The sequence below is a fragment of the Perca flavescens genome, chromosome 23 (genome assembly GCF_004354835.1).
Source record: "Perca flavescens isolate YP-PL-M2 chromosome 23, PFLA_1.0, whole genome shotgun sequence".
Taxonomy (NCBI): domain Eukaryota; kingdom Metazoa; phylum Chordata; class Actinopteri; order Perciformes; family Percidae; genus Perca; species Perca flavescens.
The window spans coordinates 6397583-6417670 of NC_041353.1; the positions used below are offsets into that span (position 1 = coordinate 6397583).

Here is a 20088-nt window from a genome sequence, read left to right on the forward strand (position 1 = left end):
TTCTACTCAGCGATCTGTAAAAATTAAATCAAAGGCGCACTTATAAAGATAGTTTTTAACTATTTTTTTCATTTAGGTCATTATTTCCCTAATAATGGTCTTTTCATTATATCCTGAATTGTGAAGAACTTTTTAAAAGTCTGTTTCAATGTTTACTTTAACTTATGTTTAAATTAATCACTGATCAACTTTCTGCCGTTTCATAGTGATGATGACGATGAGATAATAAGCGGGTTTACATGGGATGATTTAATGGTACATTCGCTTTAAATAGCCACGGTTGTGCATAACAGTTGCAACACCTCTTTGAAATTGCACTTCTTCTTTGCATATCTTTTCAGTGACAAGTCTACTGAGTGGTGAGGCAGGCAGAATTATCGATATGCTAAAAATCCATTTGTGGCAGGCGCATATGTGACTTCATAAATCTCTGCATATTTCTGTCTTTGTGCGTACAGTTTTTATACATTTAGCCCCAAATGTTAACTGGAACCGCATCGCTTCGAAGAACTACAAAAGCCTACAACAGGATTGTTCAAGTTACCCAACATGCATCTGTCCTACGTAAGCTAACAACATGTTTAAGCAATGAAATTCTCTTAAATGATAGTGTGTCAACCCATTGCATTAAAATGTATGATTAACTGTGTGTGTTTGTGTGTGTGTGTGTGTGTCATACCTTTTCTAGTTGCTCTATGCAGCCAGAGTGAACAACGATCTTACAGACAGCACATTTCCTCCTAGGGGCCGACTTCTTAAAGGAGAAAACAGAGACAGATAACGGGGGGGGTGAGATACTCAGCAACAAACACAAGCAGCACGCAGGGATGCATTGCACACTGACAATATGTGTACCCTGTTACACAGAGATGTGTTTAAGGTGCCTGAACATTTCGCTTCTCCTCCCATTCAGTTTGAACAGCATTCACAGTACGAGGACAGCTTGACTTGTGACAGTTTATTTCCATTCACTATTTAAGGTATATCTTGTTTGTTTAATGTACAAAAACCAAAGTGTAAAAAAAAAAAAAGATATAACGTATGAATTAGTGAGCTTTGGATATGCTGGTAAGCTGATTTTTTTACCTTTGGAGTGAGCCAGGCTAACTGTTTCCACCTGTTTCCAGTATTTATGCTAAACTAAGCTAACCAGCTGCTGGCTGTAGCTTGTACAGATACTATAATCGTGAGTGGTATCTGTCTTCTTGTCTAACTTGGCACAAAAGTAAATAAGCATAATTCACAAAATGTTAACGTTTTGCTTCAATTATTGGGAAAAACATACTATTTTTAAGTAACCATGGCTAATTAAAACAATAAATATGCAGGTGTAAGATGGCTCAGAGATAGCCCATGTAATTTGTGTCTGGCAACGACTCAATCAGCAAACATTCAAGAAGACAAAGTGCTGTTTGCCTTCAATAAATAATATTTCCCTGCTGCCCTTGCTCTTACAACATGCAAACTACTCATTATGGGTAAATAATAGGACAGCTGATAATGGAGTGCTCTCCAGTCAATGGGTTCACTCTGAACTGTCACAGCGAGCAGCACTTAATGGCACAGTCTCACAATACAAAAAACAGCCTTTAACTCTCCCATCTCATTGGTTAGCAGTTTGGAACGTTCTCATAGTGCAAAAGAGCCACCACAAAACCCTCTTAACACGAAATACATCCTGTAAGTGAGCAAGATGTTCTGTTTTCATGTGTGGGGATGATGGCTCTTGGACAAGTAAATTGCGTCAATGGAGGAAAGCTTTTTCTTTTGTAGCTATTTGCAAGCTGATAGAAATCTTAATCATCTTCTTTTGTATTGAGGTTTATGTAATCCTACAATCATGGTTTTAAATGAGTTTGTTGGCAGACAGCTGATAAAAAGAATTAACGTCAGCAATTCAAGTAATTCAGAAAGTCTTTAAAGGCCAGGAAAAAGGATAACATTAATGCGTTTTTTGGGGCTCAAGGGGGGGTAACACTTTTGCAAGGCACTATCCGTGTCACATTCTCATTAGGGGCTGAGCCCCCCTAAAGGTCTGATCTTAGAATCGCCCCTGCCTAAGGAGCAGTGGTTTAGTGGTTTGGTTGTTTGGCTCTAGTGTTACAGTTTGTACAGTCTCAGAGAGTGAGCCTGGGCAGCAAAGACCTTCAATACACTGGTGATAGTTCACTGCTTACACACACTCAATCCTGCTCAAACTGTGAGAGAACATTTGCTCAAAAACTATTTAAGAAAGGATTGTACTTTTTACTCCACTACATTTATTTGACAGCTCTAATTACTTTTAAGATTTTACTTAAAAAACATATAGATGAGTTTATATTACGGTATAAACACGATACATTGATAAAGATTAAAGCAGTGGTTCCCAACCTTTTTGGCCTGTGACTCTGTCTAGTTGGGGCTCTTTGTCATGTTTTCAGATGGCCATGAGTTATTTGCAGTTCTACCAAAGAGATACATCCCTCTAAACCTTTCAGATGGTTTCGTTTAAATGTGTTTGAGGTCCAAAGAGGACAAATTGATCATCATTGACATTATCAAAAGGCCTTATTTGTCAGACCAACAGGCTAAAAGCCAAATATATTCAGTTTACTACCACATAAGACAGAGAAAAGCAAATCTTTACATTTGAGAAGCTGGAACTAGGTAAAAATCTTTTCTTAAAAACAACAAACGATGAATAGATTATTAGAAATTGTTACAGATAAAGTCTTTAAATCGACTACTGAATTAATTGTATACGGTAATTGCTTGTGCCCTATACTGTCATTTTTTTTTAAAGATTATTTTTTGGGGGCATTTTAGGCCTTTATTGACAGGACAGCAGAAGACATGAAAGGGGAGAGCGAGAGAGGGGGAATGACATGCAGCAAAGGGCCGCAGGTCGGAGTCGAACCTGCGGCCGCTGCGTCAAGGAGTAAACCTCTATATATGGGTGCCCGCTCAAACAGGTGAGCTACCCAGGCACCCATGCTGTCATATTCTGGATGGAGTATGGCTTCCTTTACTTGACAATTTTTTGCATTTATTCAAATCAGAGAGTTAATGTTACTTTGTTAAAAATACAATAACACAACGGGTAATCAGCCATTATCTAGCTGAGCCAAGGTAGGAATGTGACTTGTCAAAGTCTGAGATTCCACCGAGGTCACGTTGTCTTTTTAAGTAGCTGAAAGCATGCAGCGCTGATGGACTATTTATCTAATTAAACATTTGAGAGATTGTAGTGAATTTATTTTTGCTGCAGCCACGTCTTACTGGCAGCAGTCTCACCATGTTATTGTCCACTCACTCTGTACTGTAATTACACACCATCAGTGAAAATGTCCATATACGTCATTATATTTTTGTCAGTATTAAAGGTTATTTCTCAGCTCTCCAATTCCAAGTGCTGCTCTTTGTAAGAGATGTGTGGATTCAGAGAGGGTCCATAATTTACACATCTTAACACACCGCTCTGCGTTTGAAGGTTCACTGTCTCGGTTTTCCAAGTAATTCATTTGGCTGCTCTGCAGCCATGGATCACCTGAATGAGAGTGTGGCATCCTGTTTAAAATAACACTAAATTGCTAGACTGCATTTAAGACTGGAAGCATACAATACTCCTCCCTGCAAAGGACATTGGGACCACCTGCTCTGTACACGAACTGAGTGTCCATGATTTGACTTTGTGAATCATAAAAGGGCAGAATTGTATGCGTATAATTTTTGAAAACATTAAGCAAGTGATATGTGAAAAACAAATGTAATCCAAAATATATCCATCTTTAAATTAGCTACTGGCATGTACAGTTGCACTGAAATCAGTTTTCTACTGAACAGTAAGATTTTAGAAATTCCAGTGCAGTGTGTTCTTATTTTTAGCCCATATTTTTTATGTAAAATCCAGAACCAGTACTTAATCTTCTTTATGTATTGACTGCCTTGTGGTCAGCGTCTGCCCTGTGTTTAGACCGGCCACACCTGGCAGGTGGCAGGAGGATTTTTGGATAAGGTTAGAGCGAAGGTTCTCAATCCTTGGACCACAGACCAGTACCAGGCCTTATAACATGTACTACTGGTCCACAAGGTAACCATATGATTCAGAAAAAAAGATCTAAATATTTAAATAACTGCAAAAACGAAGCTACAAAATCTTCATAATTTACCTCTTACTCCCCCATTCACACACTGACCCCACCATGCAAGGTGCTAGTCTAACCATCGGGAGCAATTTGGGCTTAAATGTCTTTCCCAACTACAGTTCAGCATGTGGACACGAGAAGCTGGTGATCAAACCGCCAGCTTTGTGATGAGTGGACGACCCACTCTTCCTCCTGAGCCACAGCCGCCCTTTTTAAGTATAACTTGTCTAATCTGCATATACAGCATTAGAAATTTAGATTAGACATACAATTCCTTTAGACCACACACTATAGCATCAGTATTAGTACTTTGGCTTTGGCACGCACGCACGCACGCATGCACACACGCACGCAGACACACAGACACACAGACAGACACGCAGATAGAGGTCAGTGTGTACAGTACTCACTGCGGCCTTTAATAGGCAGGTGTCCTCTCCGAGATAACAGAGCTCTCCTGAACAACTCGTCTCCATCCACAGGTGATCCCCATTCACTGCGTTCTCCTGCAGAGACCCCAACAGAGGAAGAAATAAGAGGGGGGAGGGGGGGGGGGGAATAATGATACAATAACTCACATTATCCTCCTGCATCTCTCACTTTTTCTCCGTCACATTAAACCGCAACCATATGCACATAAGCACTCACTGAAAGCTGTCAACAAGTGTGTCAAGCACATAATTGCCGCTGCTGAGTAAGTGGGTAATTTCACAGTGCAAGGTAATTTAAGGCTTTAATCAAAACACTATAGGAGCTACTGATCAGAGTGCAAACACACACCTTATACACATATAATGTACAGTAAGTGTATGACTGCATGTATGTGCCAGTAAAAGGATGTCACTACTGTAGGTTCATTGTGTGCCTTCTTGGCGGAGATCTGCGCTCTCCTAGTGCCCTTCTAGTTGCAGATGTAATTGTCATATAGCCATGGTTGAAATGTTGATGATTAGTGACCAACTGGCCAAACAGAGCTGGACCGCGACAAGAAAAGAAGAGCCAAAGCTGTCTGATCTTTTTCTAATCTCTCTCTGGATCTCACAGTAAAGCACAGGCATAGTACAGTGCAGTACAGAAAATCACTTTCAATGGCCATTTGTTTACATTTCAATTTCCTTCTTCTATAGTTTGCGATCCTACACACAGCAGGAACGCAACTAGTAGAAAACATCAGTGGAGCACCCCCACAGTGAGTATGGACAAACACTATCATTAGCACCTAAAAGCTGTTGCAAATAAACCCTTAAGTGTATATTAATGAATCATTAAGTACAATGATTATTTATGAGTGTGTGTGTGTGTGTCGTGTAGAGAGTTAAAGGGCAGCGATGACGTGGTGGAAGTGTCCCTGCAGACAGAGCCAGAGGGGAATCTTAGAGGTGTGTTTGTCGTCTTACACCTTCCAATTAAATAATACAGCACATTCTTGCCGACGTTTCTTAAACTTGCTTACACAGGATGCATTTTTTATTTTTTTTGTCCATTGTTTGTTTTTATTTCTGAGCCTGGTGTGCTCTAATTTAAAGATGCATTGATGTTTCTGAGTAAAAACCTCCCTCTGTCACAGTCATTCTTTTCTTGTTGAATCAGATAAAAATAGAAGCTTTGCCTTTCCTCTGTTGGGCCCACTGCAAACAAGGTAAAGTTGGCAGCAGTTATTTCTGCACAGACTATCATTAAAATCAGTTCAAACAGGAACTTAGATTGTTTTTGTGGAAAGTGCAGACCAAAAGGACTGAATGTGCATTGGAATTTCTGAAAAACTGTGGTACAATATACAAATGTTTAACTCATTTAAAGTTATAGTGCGTAGTTTCTGTCGCCCCCATGAGGAATTCTAAGTAATGACAACAAAACTGTTGACGCGTCCACAGGATATAAGCCTTCCGTGATCGCGCACAGCCCCCACCTCTCCTCCACGCAGTTGCTAGTAGCCAAGGAGGACACGGAGGATTAAAAAGACATGATGGACTCTTCAGAAGAGGTCATTATCTTCACTCGAGTTTCTGCGTGGGAAAGTCACCGGACGCCACAATCTTCTGAACATAGCCAAACTGAGAAATACAGAGAGTTGTGTGGAGCTGATAGTCTTCATTAGCTTCTTGTCTTTTAATGTTTTTAATTTGTTTATTATTGTTTTTTAATTGTTTTCTAACTGCTCTTTAATGTTTTATGTAAAGCACTTTGAATTGCCCTGTTGCTGAAATGTGCTATATAAATAAAGCTGCCTTGCCTTGCCTTGTAGCAACTCATTTGGCAACGGCTTGAATGTAACGGATGTTCATTAATATCAAAAAGTTACGCACTAAAGCTTTAAAAAAAATCATTTCCAGGTAGCTATTTTCAGTATGCTGTTTGTAGTTGAGATGGTTGAGTTTAGGTACTTATGGTTAAATCAGATTTGTAAGATTTGAACTGGTGGAATTTACCATAAACTGGAAGTATACTCTCACTTTGGTGTAAAGAATGTAAATTATTTATTACTGACAATTTCTAAGCTTCCCCTTGATTTGACATTTTTCTGCTAAACCTGGGCCTTTTACAAACCTAAACACTGTTGTGAATAACGCTAGGATTGGTTTTTGCGGTCATAAATTGCTTGAGATATCAGGTTTGGAGTGCAACAGCTGAAATGAACAAACACATTGTGGTCTTTGTGAAGTGAAATAGCTTTACAAAACGTCCTATTTGTATTCACATGGATTTTAATGGAAATTCAGATGCCTTGTTGTACTTTTTGAACATTGCTGTCTAATTTGCAGAGTGGTTTCATGACATTTTTCAAAGTACTTTCCATATCAACTTGGCATTTCCCTAAGCATTGGGCCTTTGCTACATTTCAAAGCATAAAGCGTTTTATAGATGTCTTTTTAGCTTTACCTTGTTTTTCTGCTAAATAAAACCAGAAAAAGTCACAGCCCACAAAGTCCTGACACATAAAACTTTTCCTTCCCACGCTACGTTATTAAGATGTTTTCTAGTAATGATCATTTCCACATACGAACATACAGCTGTTGAAACCAGACTGCTAACAAATCGGTTAGCATTAAAACCCAAATGTCATACAGTGACTCAGCCAGACTAAAGACAGTGGAGACTGGGACAACTATTTGAACACACATTCATGTATATATGCATGATGTACATTAGGCATTTAAGTCTGCATGTGTAAAATGTTAAAAAAAAATATATATATATATACGCAATAAATACACATAAACATGGAGCAGAGAAGAAAGAAAAAAACTGAAATCTGATGATTATTCATATTAAATTATATAGGTGTATGTGCATGTCTGACCGTCCAGTCCACGGAGGTACGTAGCTCCTTGTTGGGCCCGTTGGATACGGGAGGCGGGGAGGGTTGGGGTGGACCGAGGTGTTGGAGGCCTGAGCGGGAGATCGCTTTCCTAAAAAAAAACAAACAACACAAACACAAAATTCATTAACAATCAAAAACAAAAGCCTGTAAAGAGAGAGTTGCAAAAATCAACACTGTCATCCTCGTGTATGACACAGCTCTCTCACCACAGAGCAGCTAAATCACAGAGAGAACTAGATTTCAGTATCCTTTAGTATGTAAAGTTAATTATTCATGAGAGGAGACCACATTTCAGAGAGTTTAACTGGAGATATTTGGTTGAGGAGAAGTGGGAACAGCTTGGAGGAGAGGCTGCCAGCAGCACTTTGGGGTGACGGAGACAGATCTGTTCTGTCAGAGGATGAGTCAGCAGTACCCCCCCCCATCTTTCTCCATGTTTCAGTCTCTGACTCTCACCCTATTATACTTCCTCTTCTCGTTTACGGTCCTCTATATGTTTATCTGTTGCTTTGTTTCAATTTCTTCACCATCACCACCTCCTGGGCACCAAAACCTCACGCCATTAAAACAGTTTCTTCCCCTCTCAGCCTCACCCACAAGGCCCCAGTCCCCCACTGACATAGTGACACTCAAACCCCCCCACACCCCCGCAGAGAGACACACACACACACACACACACACACACACACACACACACACACACACACACACATTTTGCACTAACCTCCATCCTGGACTATACATCTGTCCATTGCACACCATGCTTAAACTATTTAAATAGCTATTTTGTATATATTTGTCTCTGTTTTGGTATTTATTGTTTATTCTTAATAATGTTTAATATGTTTGTTTGTATGTACAGTATGCACCCAATCACCAAGGCAAATTCCATGTAGTTCCATTACTGTGGCAATAAACTGCGTTCTGATTCTGATTCCTTCTTCCGTACATCATATCACCGTCTCTGTACATATTCATGCATCAACTGTCCATCCAGCATCTATCAGTAACAATGGAGTTTTCACTAAAGCAATAAAAGACTATTCTTTTAGTAGTAAAGTCACCTGTAAAAGGCCCAGAACGTATTTTCTCAATCACCTTTTACTATGAGCGTTGGGTTCCTACAAGAACACATTTTCTGCCAACGTTTGTCGGTTATTTCATGTGAGAGAACTCCGTATCGGTGTTCCTATGTGGGGTTTTCTTACTGGTATGAGTTAGGGAAAAAAGTGACATCATGTTTGCCACACCTACACAGTCCTGATGAAGCAGATTACCTAAGGGCTTGACTGTAAAACTGTTTGGAAAAGATTTTATTTTCCAAACTTCAGCTTTGACTGTTTATTTAGTCATGAATATTCATTGTTGTAGAGAATGCTTAAGATCAGGGCCGGTCAACATGCATATTAAGTTGCTGAAATATGACTTTATTGGAGAAACAAAATCACTAAAAGAAAATGCATTATTCAGTGCTCTCAAGAAGGTGGAAAAGTCCCTGTAATTGGTTTTACACTATGTGACACACAATCTCCATTTGAACCCAAAGGAAGCATAAGCACAGCAATATCACTGGAAAAAAATAAAACCATCAGATTAAAGAAGTTTCCAGACTTATTAATTGTATTAACTGATTAAACTTTATATATGCATATAAAAAGGTCAATATGACTTAAATATTTACAGACAAATATGTTGCAAACTGATTTTAGATGCTTTTAAACGTGACTTCAGAAACGGTTTCTGAACCAGCGCTGCTTGGCCTTTTTTCATTACGTTTATCTTTATCGTGGACTCAATTCAATAAATAGTTTTTGATAAAAGGGCAAGTCAATTTTTTTTTATTCCTCAGGTTTTGTATTTAATGTGAACTTTTTTTCTGTATGTAGCTACAATATAGCAAAGAACAAACCATCTGTGCTTTTTTCCCCCACCCTGTCATTCATACACACTTTCTAACTTTTGCAGATCTGGAAAATGCAGAATTCCTGAATTAGAATGTAAGACTTTTACAGTATATCGGTATGGGGAGGAATGGATGAGAGCGTGGCTACGCGTGTCTGTCTGTCAATGGAAAAGGTTGCACAGGAGGATCTGACCCCCCTGTTGAAAGTTTCAGTGGCCGCCGTCTTTCTAAAATTATCAACCAGGACAAAGAGGAGTCCACTTACACACAATGTAACCTGATGACACACTCTGACACACACCCTGACACACACACACACACACACACACACACACACACACACACACACACACATGTACTCGCCCTCATGACTCTTGGGATAAAAATAGCATTGTGTGGGTGACAACAGCACAAATGCAAGGACGTATGGTGACTGGACATATGCCACATATAACGGCGGCTCAAACACACACAAACACACACATATAAACCTCATGAGTCTAATGTAAAAATGTATTCTGATAAATGTATATTTTTGGTGGAAATGATAAAAGATGTTTGAAATTTTTATTCCATTAGGAAAAAATTCCATTAGGTTTGATAACCTGCAGTCGTTACTGCTGAGATCTGAGGACAGGACAACGTGGTGGCGCCTGGTCCATTAAGGGAAGCAACACGAGCGGTCAGACGATCAGACAGGTTGGCTTTACCAACCCACCGTTCTACTGAAACCACTCGTTTGGAAGTGAAACCGAAGGCAGAAAGTGGACGTGTGACATGTACACTAAGTATGAAATCAAACGATGGAATGTAAAACACAGACTAAGCTCATTTGTGGTTTGCTCCGTTTTGTGTGCATATTTAATCAGCTTTGCTGTCGTTTCTGTTTCGTTTCGCCCTGTTTCTGACTGCGATTTGTTTGAGGATAATGTGTATGGAGGAGAGGTGGAAGAAGTATTCAAACCGTTAAGTAAAAGTAGTGATACCACACTATTAGGAATACTCCATTACAAGTACAAAAGTATCCAAACAATTTATCTGTCAGAATGGGCCTTGTTATTATTATTATTATCATTAAACTAACTGGCGACCATTATTGAGACATATATTTTGGGCAGTGGTGGCCTAAAGGTTAAAGAAGCGAGCTTGGGACCGGGAGGTCGCCAGTTCAATAGACCGGCCGGATAAAATCTGGGTGGGGAAAGTGAAAGAGCAGCGCTTGTCCCTCCCTCATTACCACCACTGAGGTGCCCTTGAGCAAGGCCCTTAACCCCAACGGCAGTGGAGCTGCTCAGTGGCCAGCAGATCAGACTGGTTGTACTGGGCAGCTTCCAGGTATGAATGTGACAGGTCTTCGTTGCAAATGAGAAGTTGTTCTCAATCGACTTGCCTGGATAAATAAAGGTTAAACAAAATGAACATGTTAACAGGTGGAGCTGATTTGAAATGCTTTACATACTTTTGGATAGTTACAGTAATACAGTACAGTATTTGGGTAGACGCACTTAGTTACTTTCCATCACTGTGTGTATGTGATGTTTGTCGAAAATCTATATTAAAACAGGAAGTGAATATGAAGAAAAATGTTTTACTTTCTGATTCAGCTTTGACCTTTTGTACTTCCTGTTGTGAGCACAGTTTTTCCAACACAGTGTATTATTGCAATGGATATTTTAGGTGTGTTCACCATCGCAATAACTGTGTTGACGAGTACAACTGAGGGTTTGTCTACAACCGGACTGGCTGACGGAGCTGCTGCTCTGACGGACCGTATTCTTCCTGCATCCAGCCATTAAGTTGGTGAGTAAAATATTATCATAGTAGAAATGATGGCCTGAACCATGGAAATAAGATCTTGATTGATCATCCAACACACACTAACACTTTACCCTGTTGCTTTTTCAGGGTTTCTGCAGGTTTCACCAAAAGTCAAATTTAAGACTTTTAAAGACCATTCTGAATGAAATTTAACACCTTCATCACAACATCAACTGAGCCCTAAATTCAGTTTTTTTCAGTAACGCTAAACTTGCACTTCCCCATAGCGGAGAATAAAATCAATTTTATGTCTGTGGTACAGTAAAATGATATTTGGTCTGGCAAAAGAAAGAACTACAACACCACAGAATAAAAAAAAGAAAAAAAATAAGGTAGCTTTGCATAGATGTAGGAAAATGAAGACGCGTTTAAAATTATTTAAGACACAATACTTTTTAAGGCCTAAAATTAAAATTTTGAAATTTTAGACTTTAGACCCCCCGGATACCCTGTCATTACCATTTCACGGTGAGAATGATTATGAACTGATTATAGTTGATTAGATATCAACCAATCAATCAAACTTTATTTATAGCGCACTTTAAAACAACCAAAGTGCTGTACAGAATAATAAATAAAGGCACAAAGTACATAACTCACACAGGCATAAAATACAAAACAGAATACAAATAAAACAAGTTAAGTGACATAAAACAAGAGAAGACAGCCATACAGTAAAACAATAAAATCAAAATGAATGAATGAATGAATAGGTGTGTTTTGTTGCCAAAAGGCAGAGAGGGAAAGTCAAGCCTTCTAAAAAAAAGACCCAGAGGCATCAATGTACTTGACGTACTAATCACAAAACAAGGTAAATGGGAATACACTCTCATTCAGAGGTCATGGGGCAACACTAGATTTGAGTGAGTCCTAATCTACTAAAAGCAGACAGGATCACCGGTATTAAGGCTCACTGCTGAAAGCCTAAACACAAAAAAAACTATTTGCAGTGTGAAGCTTCTGCAACACAGCACACAAACATACACACACAGCGTCTCACTATCTTTATGGGGACCCGTCATTGACATAATGCATTCCCTAGCCCCTTACCCTAACCTTAACCATCACAACTAAATGCCTAACCTTAACCCTTACCTTAACCTTAACCATCACAACTAAATGCCTAACCTTAACCCTTACCCTAACCATCACAACTAAATGCCTAACCTTAACCCTTACCCTAACCATTACAACTAAATGCCTAACCTTAACCCTTACCCTAACCTTAACCATCACAACTAAATGCCTAACCTTAACCCTTACCCTAACCTTAACCATCACAACTAAATGCCTAACCTTAACCCTTACCCTTACCTTAACCATCACAACTAAATGCCTAACCTTAACCTTTACCCTAACTTAACCATCACAACTAAATGCCTAACCTTATCCCTTACCTTCACCCTAACCGTAACCTTATTCTATCCCTAATCCTAAAACCAAGTCTTAACCCTCAAACAGCCCTTTAAACTTGTGGGGTCCAGCATTTTGGCCCCACAAAGCTGTCCGGACCCCACAAGTATACTGGATTCCCAGTTTTTAGACCCCACGAATGTAGTTAAACAAGAAAACACACAACACACACACACACACACACACACACACACACACACACACACACACACACACACAATGTAGTGTAAAGTAGTATAAAGTACAGGCAAATCTAAAAATTGTACTTAAGTACAGTACTAGCAATAGAAAGGTGGATTTGGAAAACAAACGAGACATAATCTAAAAATCAAACGTTTAATAAATGAGAGTTCACCCACACCATGGTATGAAGTTAAAATAATGGACGAATACTCATCTGATTGACCAAAACTAACATATTTTGACAGATCTTGAAATGAATGGTGTCTCCTGGGCTAATGTCACATTTGAACAAGTCAGGTAGGGAGAAAGACACCGACTGTCAGTGTGTTAAAGCCTCCGGTGAAGAGATTAGATTGAATCCTGAATAGTGGAGTTGAATGCAGCTGCTCCCAGTTTGAACACCACCTACTCTCTCCTCTCGCTCTATTATCGTGTCGCTCTCTCCTTCCCTTCCATTACTCTCTAATCTGGCACTTTCTCCTTTACTGTCTCTGAAACTAATCGCGCTCCTCTTCCTCCTCCACTCTCTTCTATTCTCCTCCTCCTCTTCCTCCTCCACTCTCGTCTCCTTTGTGTCTTGTAAATCACCCTCCCCCTCCCATCACCCCCCCCTCTTCACCTCCTCTACCATTCCTCCTCTGCTCTTCTTTCTCATCCAACCCCTTCCCTTATTTTCCTTCGCCTCCTTCTCTTCCTCCTCCTCCTCCTCCTCCTCCTCTTCCTCCTCTTCCAGCAGAGGTGGGTTGTCAGAGTTGCCATGGTGACAGCACAGCGGGAGCATCGGCAGCTCATCCAGTAATTATATCGGTAGTGAATCTGCTCTCTCCGTGTGTGTGTGTGTGTGTGTCAGCAACTTTACCAGTAAACTGTAAATGCAGTTACTTAGACAGAAGCCTCATCACACACACACACACACACACACACACACACACACACACACACACACACACACACACACACACACACACACACACACACACACACACACACACACACACACACACACACACACACACACACACACACACACAGTTTATATTCACATGCTGTAAATCTGTGTGATGCCTCAACATTTTTCTAAATGCAGATCTTGGGTAACCATGGGAGGAGGGGTCAACAGTTACTACAGTCAGAACTGTTTGTCTAGTATTCAGGTGATTAAGGTGGAAAGAAAACCGTCTCCACACCTCTCATTTAACCAGTTTCTGTGTACTCAGCGGGCCTCGCCATAGCTAGGCATCGCCGCTTACGATTAATGATAAAGTAAGAACAAAAGTGTTAGCCACACAAATGAAAAGGCAGCTGCAAGTGGGAGGAATCAAATGTAACATCTTCTGACTCGTGGAGCAGAGGATGTGGTGGATATATGTGGGAAGAAGTTGGTTGACAAAAGAGACACAACTGCACCAGTGTGGGTTTACTGTAGTGTTTAACCAGTTTCTATGTGCAGGCAAATCTTTGTTCAAGGGAAAATGTTTGGTTTTTTTATGCTTTCATAACCGTTTTTAAAAAAGAAAGGCACTGAGTGGGAAATGTGTCTTTCTTTATCCATAATTGTGCCTATAAAGCTTAAAATGTTAAAGTGTCATATGCAGAACAATCTCAGAAGTGTTTTCTGCAGATTATGACTTTAAGTAATTTAATACTTTTAAAACATGCAGTGTAAAAAAAGAAATCTACTTTTTTCGACAAATGATCATTTATCAATTTAAACTTGTACTTTCTTTCAGGAGGGTTGTGAGTCTATACTGCTGGTCATGTTACTCAAAAACAAGTAGTCGACTGACAGAAAATAAATCTGCAACTATTTTGATAATCAAATACTTTTTTATCAAAACATATTTGATTCAAAATACTTGATTCATCCCTCAAGTCTGGGTTCAATTTGTGGCAAGTGAGTTTATAAACACAAATACCCATAAACACTTTATTCACACACACATCAAAAAAAGGACTTTATTGGTATCGGTATCACTTTAAGGGTACTGGTATTGGTACTGGCATCGTAATTTTTTAAACCATACCCAGCCCTACACACGTACAGTAAGTGTGGATTTTGTCCTTAGCAAATCCCTGCCAATCGGTCCCAAAACGTCCCAGTTAGATAGTAAATGCTGTAAACATATGGTTTGTAAATCCCAAATTCCCCCAAAAAGAACCGAGCAGGCCTGCCTGTATGCACAACCCAAATGTTCTTAAAAAATTTTTTTTTTTTTTTTTTTAAAATTAATTTTTTAGCTAATAGTTTATTGAAGTTTCCCAAAACGAACAGAGTTTTGCACCATGAGGGACATCCGGCAGAAGATCCGGTGGCGACGGATGTTCCGGTGATTATCCGGTAAATGAATTGTCGTCGATGCAGACTAATCCCACACAAATGCACATGTGGTAGCCCAAAAGTCGTCCTTGGTTTGTTTAACTTTAGCTGAACTAGAAGTCACCTTGAGATATGAGTAACTGCCAAAAAGGTTAATTTTTCAGGACTTTGCCATACTTTTGTGTGATGAGTTACACTGGAAATCCAGAGTTCTCGTGAACAATTTGAATTTGCTCAGCGAGTCACTCTGGCATTGAGTAATGATGCTCATTAACTATGCCCTTGTAGCCAAGCTGCACCAATCACATCGGTGTATCTGATATAGGCGGGCCAGAGGCGAGGTAAACAGATGACGACAGTTTAATCTACCAGTTAGCTCCGCTGGTATCTAAGCTTATGGGGTTTATTGTTGTAAGTGGTCGTAGTGTTATCCAATTGTGAGCAGTGAGATTTTCAAATGCATGCTTGGTGCCGCCCCTCGAGTTGGGCCATTTGCATTACTCAATGCCAGAGCCTTAATCTTTCGGATTTGGGTCTGGATTTCCAAGCTAGTGATGAGTAACAGCTACATTGAAAACGTGTATCAGCACCAAAAGAAGCTCACCAGCTGCACAAAATCCTTCCACCAAAAAATAAAGAAAGAAAGAGTCCGAATCAGCCTTGATAAGCCCACAGCAGTCATTTAGACTATGAAGTAGCATCTCAAGAACTGATTTGCGTCACTACTGGGTAACAGGAAAAGCTATAATATGACATGTTACACCGGTTTAATAGACACGGTTACAGGCAGAATTTCGAAAGGTTACCATGGCAGCCGCTCTCATCACTCACCTGTAGCCGAGAAGCCGGTGAAACCAACGCACCTTTTTAACCCTCCGTCTCCTCCCTCGCTGTCCACCTGCTCCAACATTTATCATGATTATTCTCAAAGCTTCTCTCACTTATTCAGCTGCTAACATCCTTGTCTCCCGGACTGAATCCGCCAACATTTCCCTGTACACTTGCAGCACGGGTCAGGTAATTAGGCCAATCGACGTGACAGGCAGCGGGGACCTGACACCAGACACCTGAGCTCTGTGCTGCTGTGTAACAATGTGTGTGTGTGTGGGTGTGTGTGTGTATGTGTGTGTGTGTGTGTGTGTGTGTGTTTTGATTCGGGTAAGGGTTGAATTAAAGTAGGTAGTACAGAGTTACGAATTAGCTCGAGATCGGGCTCGAGGTTATAGATCAGGAGGACGGCCAAAGCGGAGGTGAGATTCATGTATAATGGTTATAGGAATGAATGTAGTCAATGGAAGAAACAATAGCGGGTGGGAGAGCAGTGGTGTCCCAAGAACTATGACACTGGATCCATGACGCCTCAGCTCCGTCATCAACTCTCCTCTACCTTTTGACAAGGCAATAAGCAAATAGGCTTCATAATAAAGCAGGTACACAGGGATCAAGATATTAAAAATAACATTGGTACTGTGACATTAGAGATATTGTCTGGGATTCTAGTTTATAATTATTGTGTTTTTCTGGTCTGGAATGCTGTATTACAGTGAACAATATCAAAATCAGTCTATGATGTGTTCTGAAAATATTCGATTGAGAAAGTGTCTATACATAAAATAACAAACAGAGACGCACAGCACTGCTAGCCTGATGAAGCCAGTGACATTAAAGAGATAGCTAACTTGGTGTTTATCCTAAAATACGATCACTTTATCAATACCATGATATTGGTTAAAACATTTCCCTATAAATCCACAGTATATAGTTTAAATAAAAGAATAAAAGGATCTTTTTCCCCCTTCATCCATTCTTCTATTGCTTCCTTTTTTTGACTCCTCTACAGTATGTCACCTTCCCCCCTTCATTCCCTTACAGGTGAATCTGCTCTATTTTTGGGACATTACGTAAGAGGTAACCTGGCAAAGGCAACCTGAGAAACCCATGCACACACAAAAGCACATGAGCTCATGCTTACACATGCACGCACCCACCGCACACGCACACACACAGAATTTGATTATTGACTGTGCAGAGAAAAAAAACTACATTCCAGAGGATTTAAATTTCTCCTTGTGACTGAAAAAATAAAACAATATAGAAGAGCTGATTAATTAATAAAATGCTTTTTTTAACTCATGTTTCCACAAGAAGAGAGTGTGATTACTCAATTGTGCAGACGTGAACATTTTAGAAAACAATTAAGGAAGAGGACAGTAAATTAGTTGGCAAGTGGTTTGCGACTGCAAATACCTGGTGGTGTATTCACAAAACCTCCTGAAAAGTGGCTCCTGGTTGAGTTAGGAGAAACACCTAAAAATGAGGGGGGGGGTCAGGGGTCAGTCCTACACACTTATAATATTAATAAAAAAAATCATTCACAAAGCATTTTAGGTTTAAAAGTCTTAAGTCTGACAGAAGTCACTAAGACCTGCTCACAAGCAAATGCCTCAGGGAATGTGTCTCATCACATCAGTGTTTTTGTAAAAAATAGACTGAAAATGAACCGTTAATACATATTTTGATGGCGACCACTTATTAAGGATTCAATCGGCTCACCAACAAAAACTAATAACACAGTCAGGAGATGACCACTTGGACAGCAGTAAGATACAGCTGGCAGCACTGATGATGACCTCGGCAGTCTCATTCATTAAACCAAAAATGTGCTCTTCTTCAGACCTCATTGGTTTGACACTTCCCAAACTCTGGTGGTAAGACATGACGGCAGAGTCACCTCCAGCTCGGTCAAGTCAGCCACTAGAACGTGCGATGTCTGCAGACGAGAAGCCAGCGAGGGTTCGTGTTATTCATCCACGACTTGGACTTGTTGAGTAACACCTCCCCAGGTGACCACGCCAGTGACATCAGTCGTCGGTTGATTTTAACTGCAAACCGACGACAACGAGGTGAAACAACTTCACAAACCCGATACGAGCATGATCGGTCAGCTGCAGAGAGTTCCAGACGGCAGCCTTAATCTTAAAATGGACACACAGATGCTAAAGCGTCATGTGCATGGAGCTCAAACACTAGAGTTGACAGTTAAGGACACTTTCGGCTGCTGGTAGCCCATCCTTCATTTAGTACAACCTAACAAGCGCTCGCTCTATTTTTCTTCATCTTCTGTTTCTTTATCTCTCTCCTTTCAATCTTCCCCTTTCTTTCTATCTCAACCCAATTTCTCCACCTCCTTTCCTTTCATTTTCTCTCTCTCTCTCTCTCTCTCTCTCTCTCTCGCTCTATTTGGGTCATTGTGAAAGGCTTGTTCGTTGCCGCTGGTGACACAGCATGCCCAGTGTGTGTGTGTGTGTGTGTGTGTGTGTGTGTGTGTGTGTGTGTGTGTGTGTCTACAGGCCTCCTGTCAGTGCCTCAGGTAATGGGGTGTGATGGATAAAGGTTGATCACCACATGCAAACACACACATGCAAACACACCCACAAAACTCGCACAGGCTCTATTAGACAGGAGACGGGTGGATTTGAGCATCTCATGACGATGGTTGTCCAAACAGGAAACGCGCACACACACACACACACACACACACACACACACACACACACACACACACACACACACACACACACACACACACACACACACACACACACACACACACACACACACACACACACACACACACACACACACACACACACACACTTTGTTCAAAACTCTGAGAAAGAAACAAACTAGGAACAAATCGACATGTTGTCTTAAACGGAGGACCATCTCAAAATCCACTGGGGTTAAGAAGAAAGAGAGGAATTAATAACCGAAGTGTCACGAGTCTTCAAATCCACGATTCAATTTGATTTTCGAATTTTAAGATCACAATTCGATTTAGTTTTTTCGATTTAAACTTTTGTTTTCAACAGGGACTTTCCAATGCCACAATAAGAGCCACTAGCTAGGTAGCAGAAGGGTTCTTTGCAACGACCAAATTTGGAGATATATGGGATTAATTTAGCAACAAAAAAATGAGTTTACTGTAGAAATCAGACACAGACATTTTCCATCTCCCTGCTGTGGACTGGTCAATGTGTTTGTGTGTATGTGTACGTGTGTGCAGGAGGGCAGGGTGTGAAAGGTGTGGTTGTCATGGCAACCCCACTCAGACTTCCTTCCCAGTTTTATCTGAGCCTACAGCATTCCTCTCTGTGTCTGACTGTCTTCCTCCCTGTCTGCATGTCTGTCTACAGTGTGTACAGTAGGCTACCTCTTCTAAGGCTACATCTACACTAACACCTTTTTGTTTAAAAACACTAGTCCGGCATTTTCAAGCCCCTAAAATGGAGACATTTGGAAATTTTGAGTTTAAAAAAACTCTGGGATTGCGCTGTAGTCTAAACGGGCAGAAACAGAGACCTTTGAAAACAACGACGTAGACACCCACATCATTCAGTCTTATGGGTCAAGTAGGCTTTTTTGGGCGACAATACAGATTAGCGCCGCCTGCTGTTATGGAGATGTATTACGTCTCGCGCACGGCGCAGAATGTACGCTCAAGTCGGTGTCGCTTTGGTGCGTTCCGAGGACCTTTTTTTGACCAACTCGGGGAGGCAGTCAGTCCGACTGCCTTTTCTGTGTGTCAGAGCCTTTACATACCTTTCAGTAACAGTTCCACCTGGTCGTTGGTCCACGCAAATAAATCCCTGGTCTTAGTTTTCACAATTGTTGTTGTTAATCCAAAGTATTTTCTGTATTTTCAACTTGTACAGCCATGACTTTCATATGCAGAGTAACGTCAGACATTCTGCACGCGCATGCCCGGTATATGCAAATGGTCATGTGATATGCGTTTTCAGACGTGTTAATATGGACAGAGATCAATTCTGATACAGAGTCTAAACAAGTGTGGACAGATATCGTTTTTTGTTTCAAAACGCTGTTTAAAAATGAAAACCTAGTGTGGATGTAGCCTAATTGTGTGTGTATGCCTGTGTCAGTTAAGTGTCAGCCACTAAAAAGCTTGGGTCTGTAGGCGCCCCCGCAATAGTAGATGACAACC

General features: G+C 40.5%; 1 protein-coding gene across 8 annotated transcripts in view; it reads right to left on the reverse strand.

Annotated features, from left to right (window-relative positions):
* dgki (diacylglycerol kinase, iota) overlaps positions 1 to 20088 on the reverse strand; it is a 74393-nt gene that overhangs the window by 32355 nt on the left and 21950 nt on the right. For 7 of the 8 annotated variants that reach the window (XM_028570637.1, XM_028570631.1, XM_028570633.1 and 4 more), the window contains exons 2-4: positions 7429 to 7537; positions 4538 to 4633; positions 680 to 754 (exon numbers count right to left, since the gene is read on the reverse strand). In XM_028570637.1, coding sequence (XP_028426438.1) covers positions 680 to 754; positions 4538 to 4633; positions 7429 to 7537 — 280 coding nt within the window. The remainder of the gene's footprint in view (positions 1 to 679; positions 755 to 4537; positions 4634 to 7428; positions 7538 to 20088) is intronic. The other variant, XM_028570632.1, reaches the window with a different exon arrangement.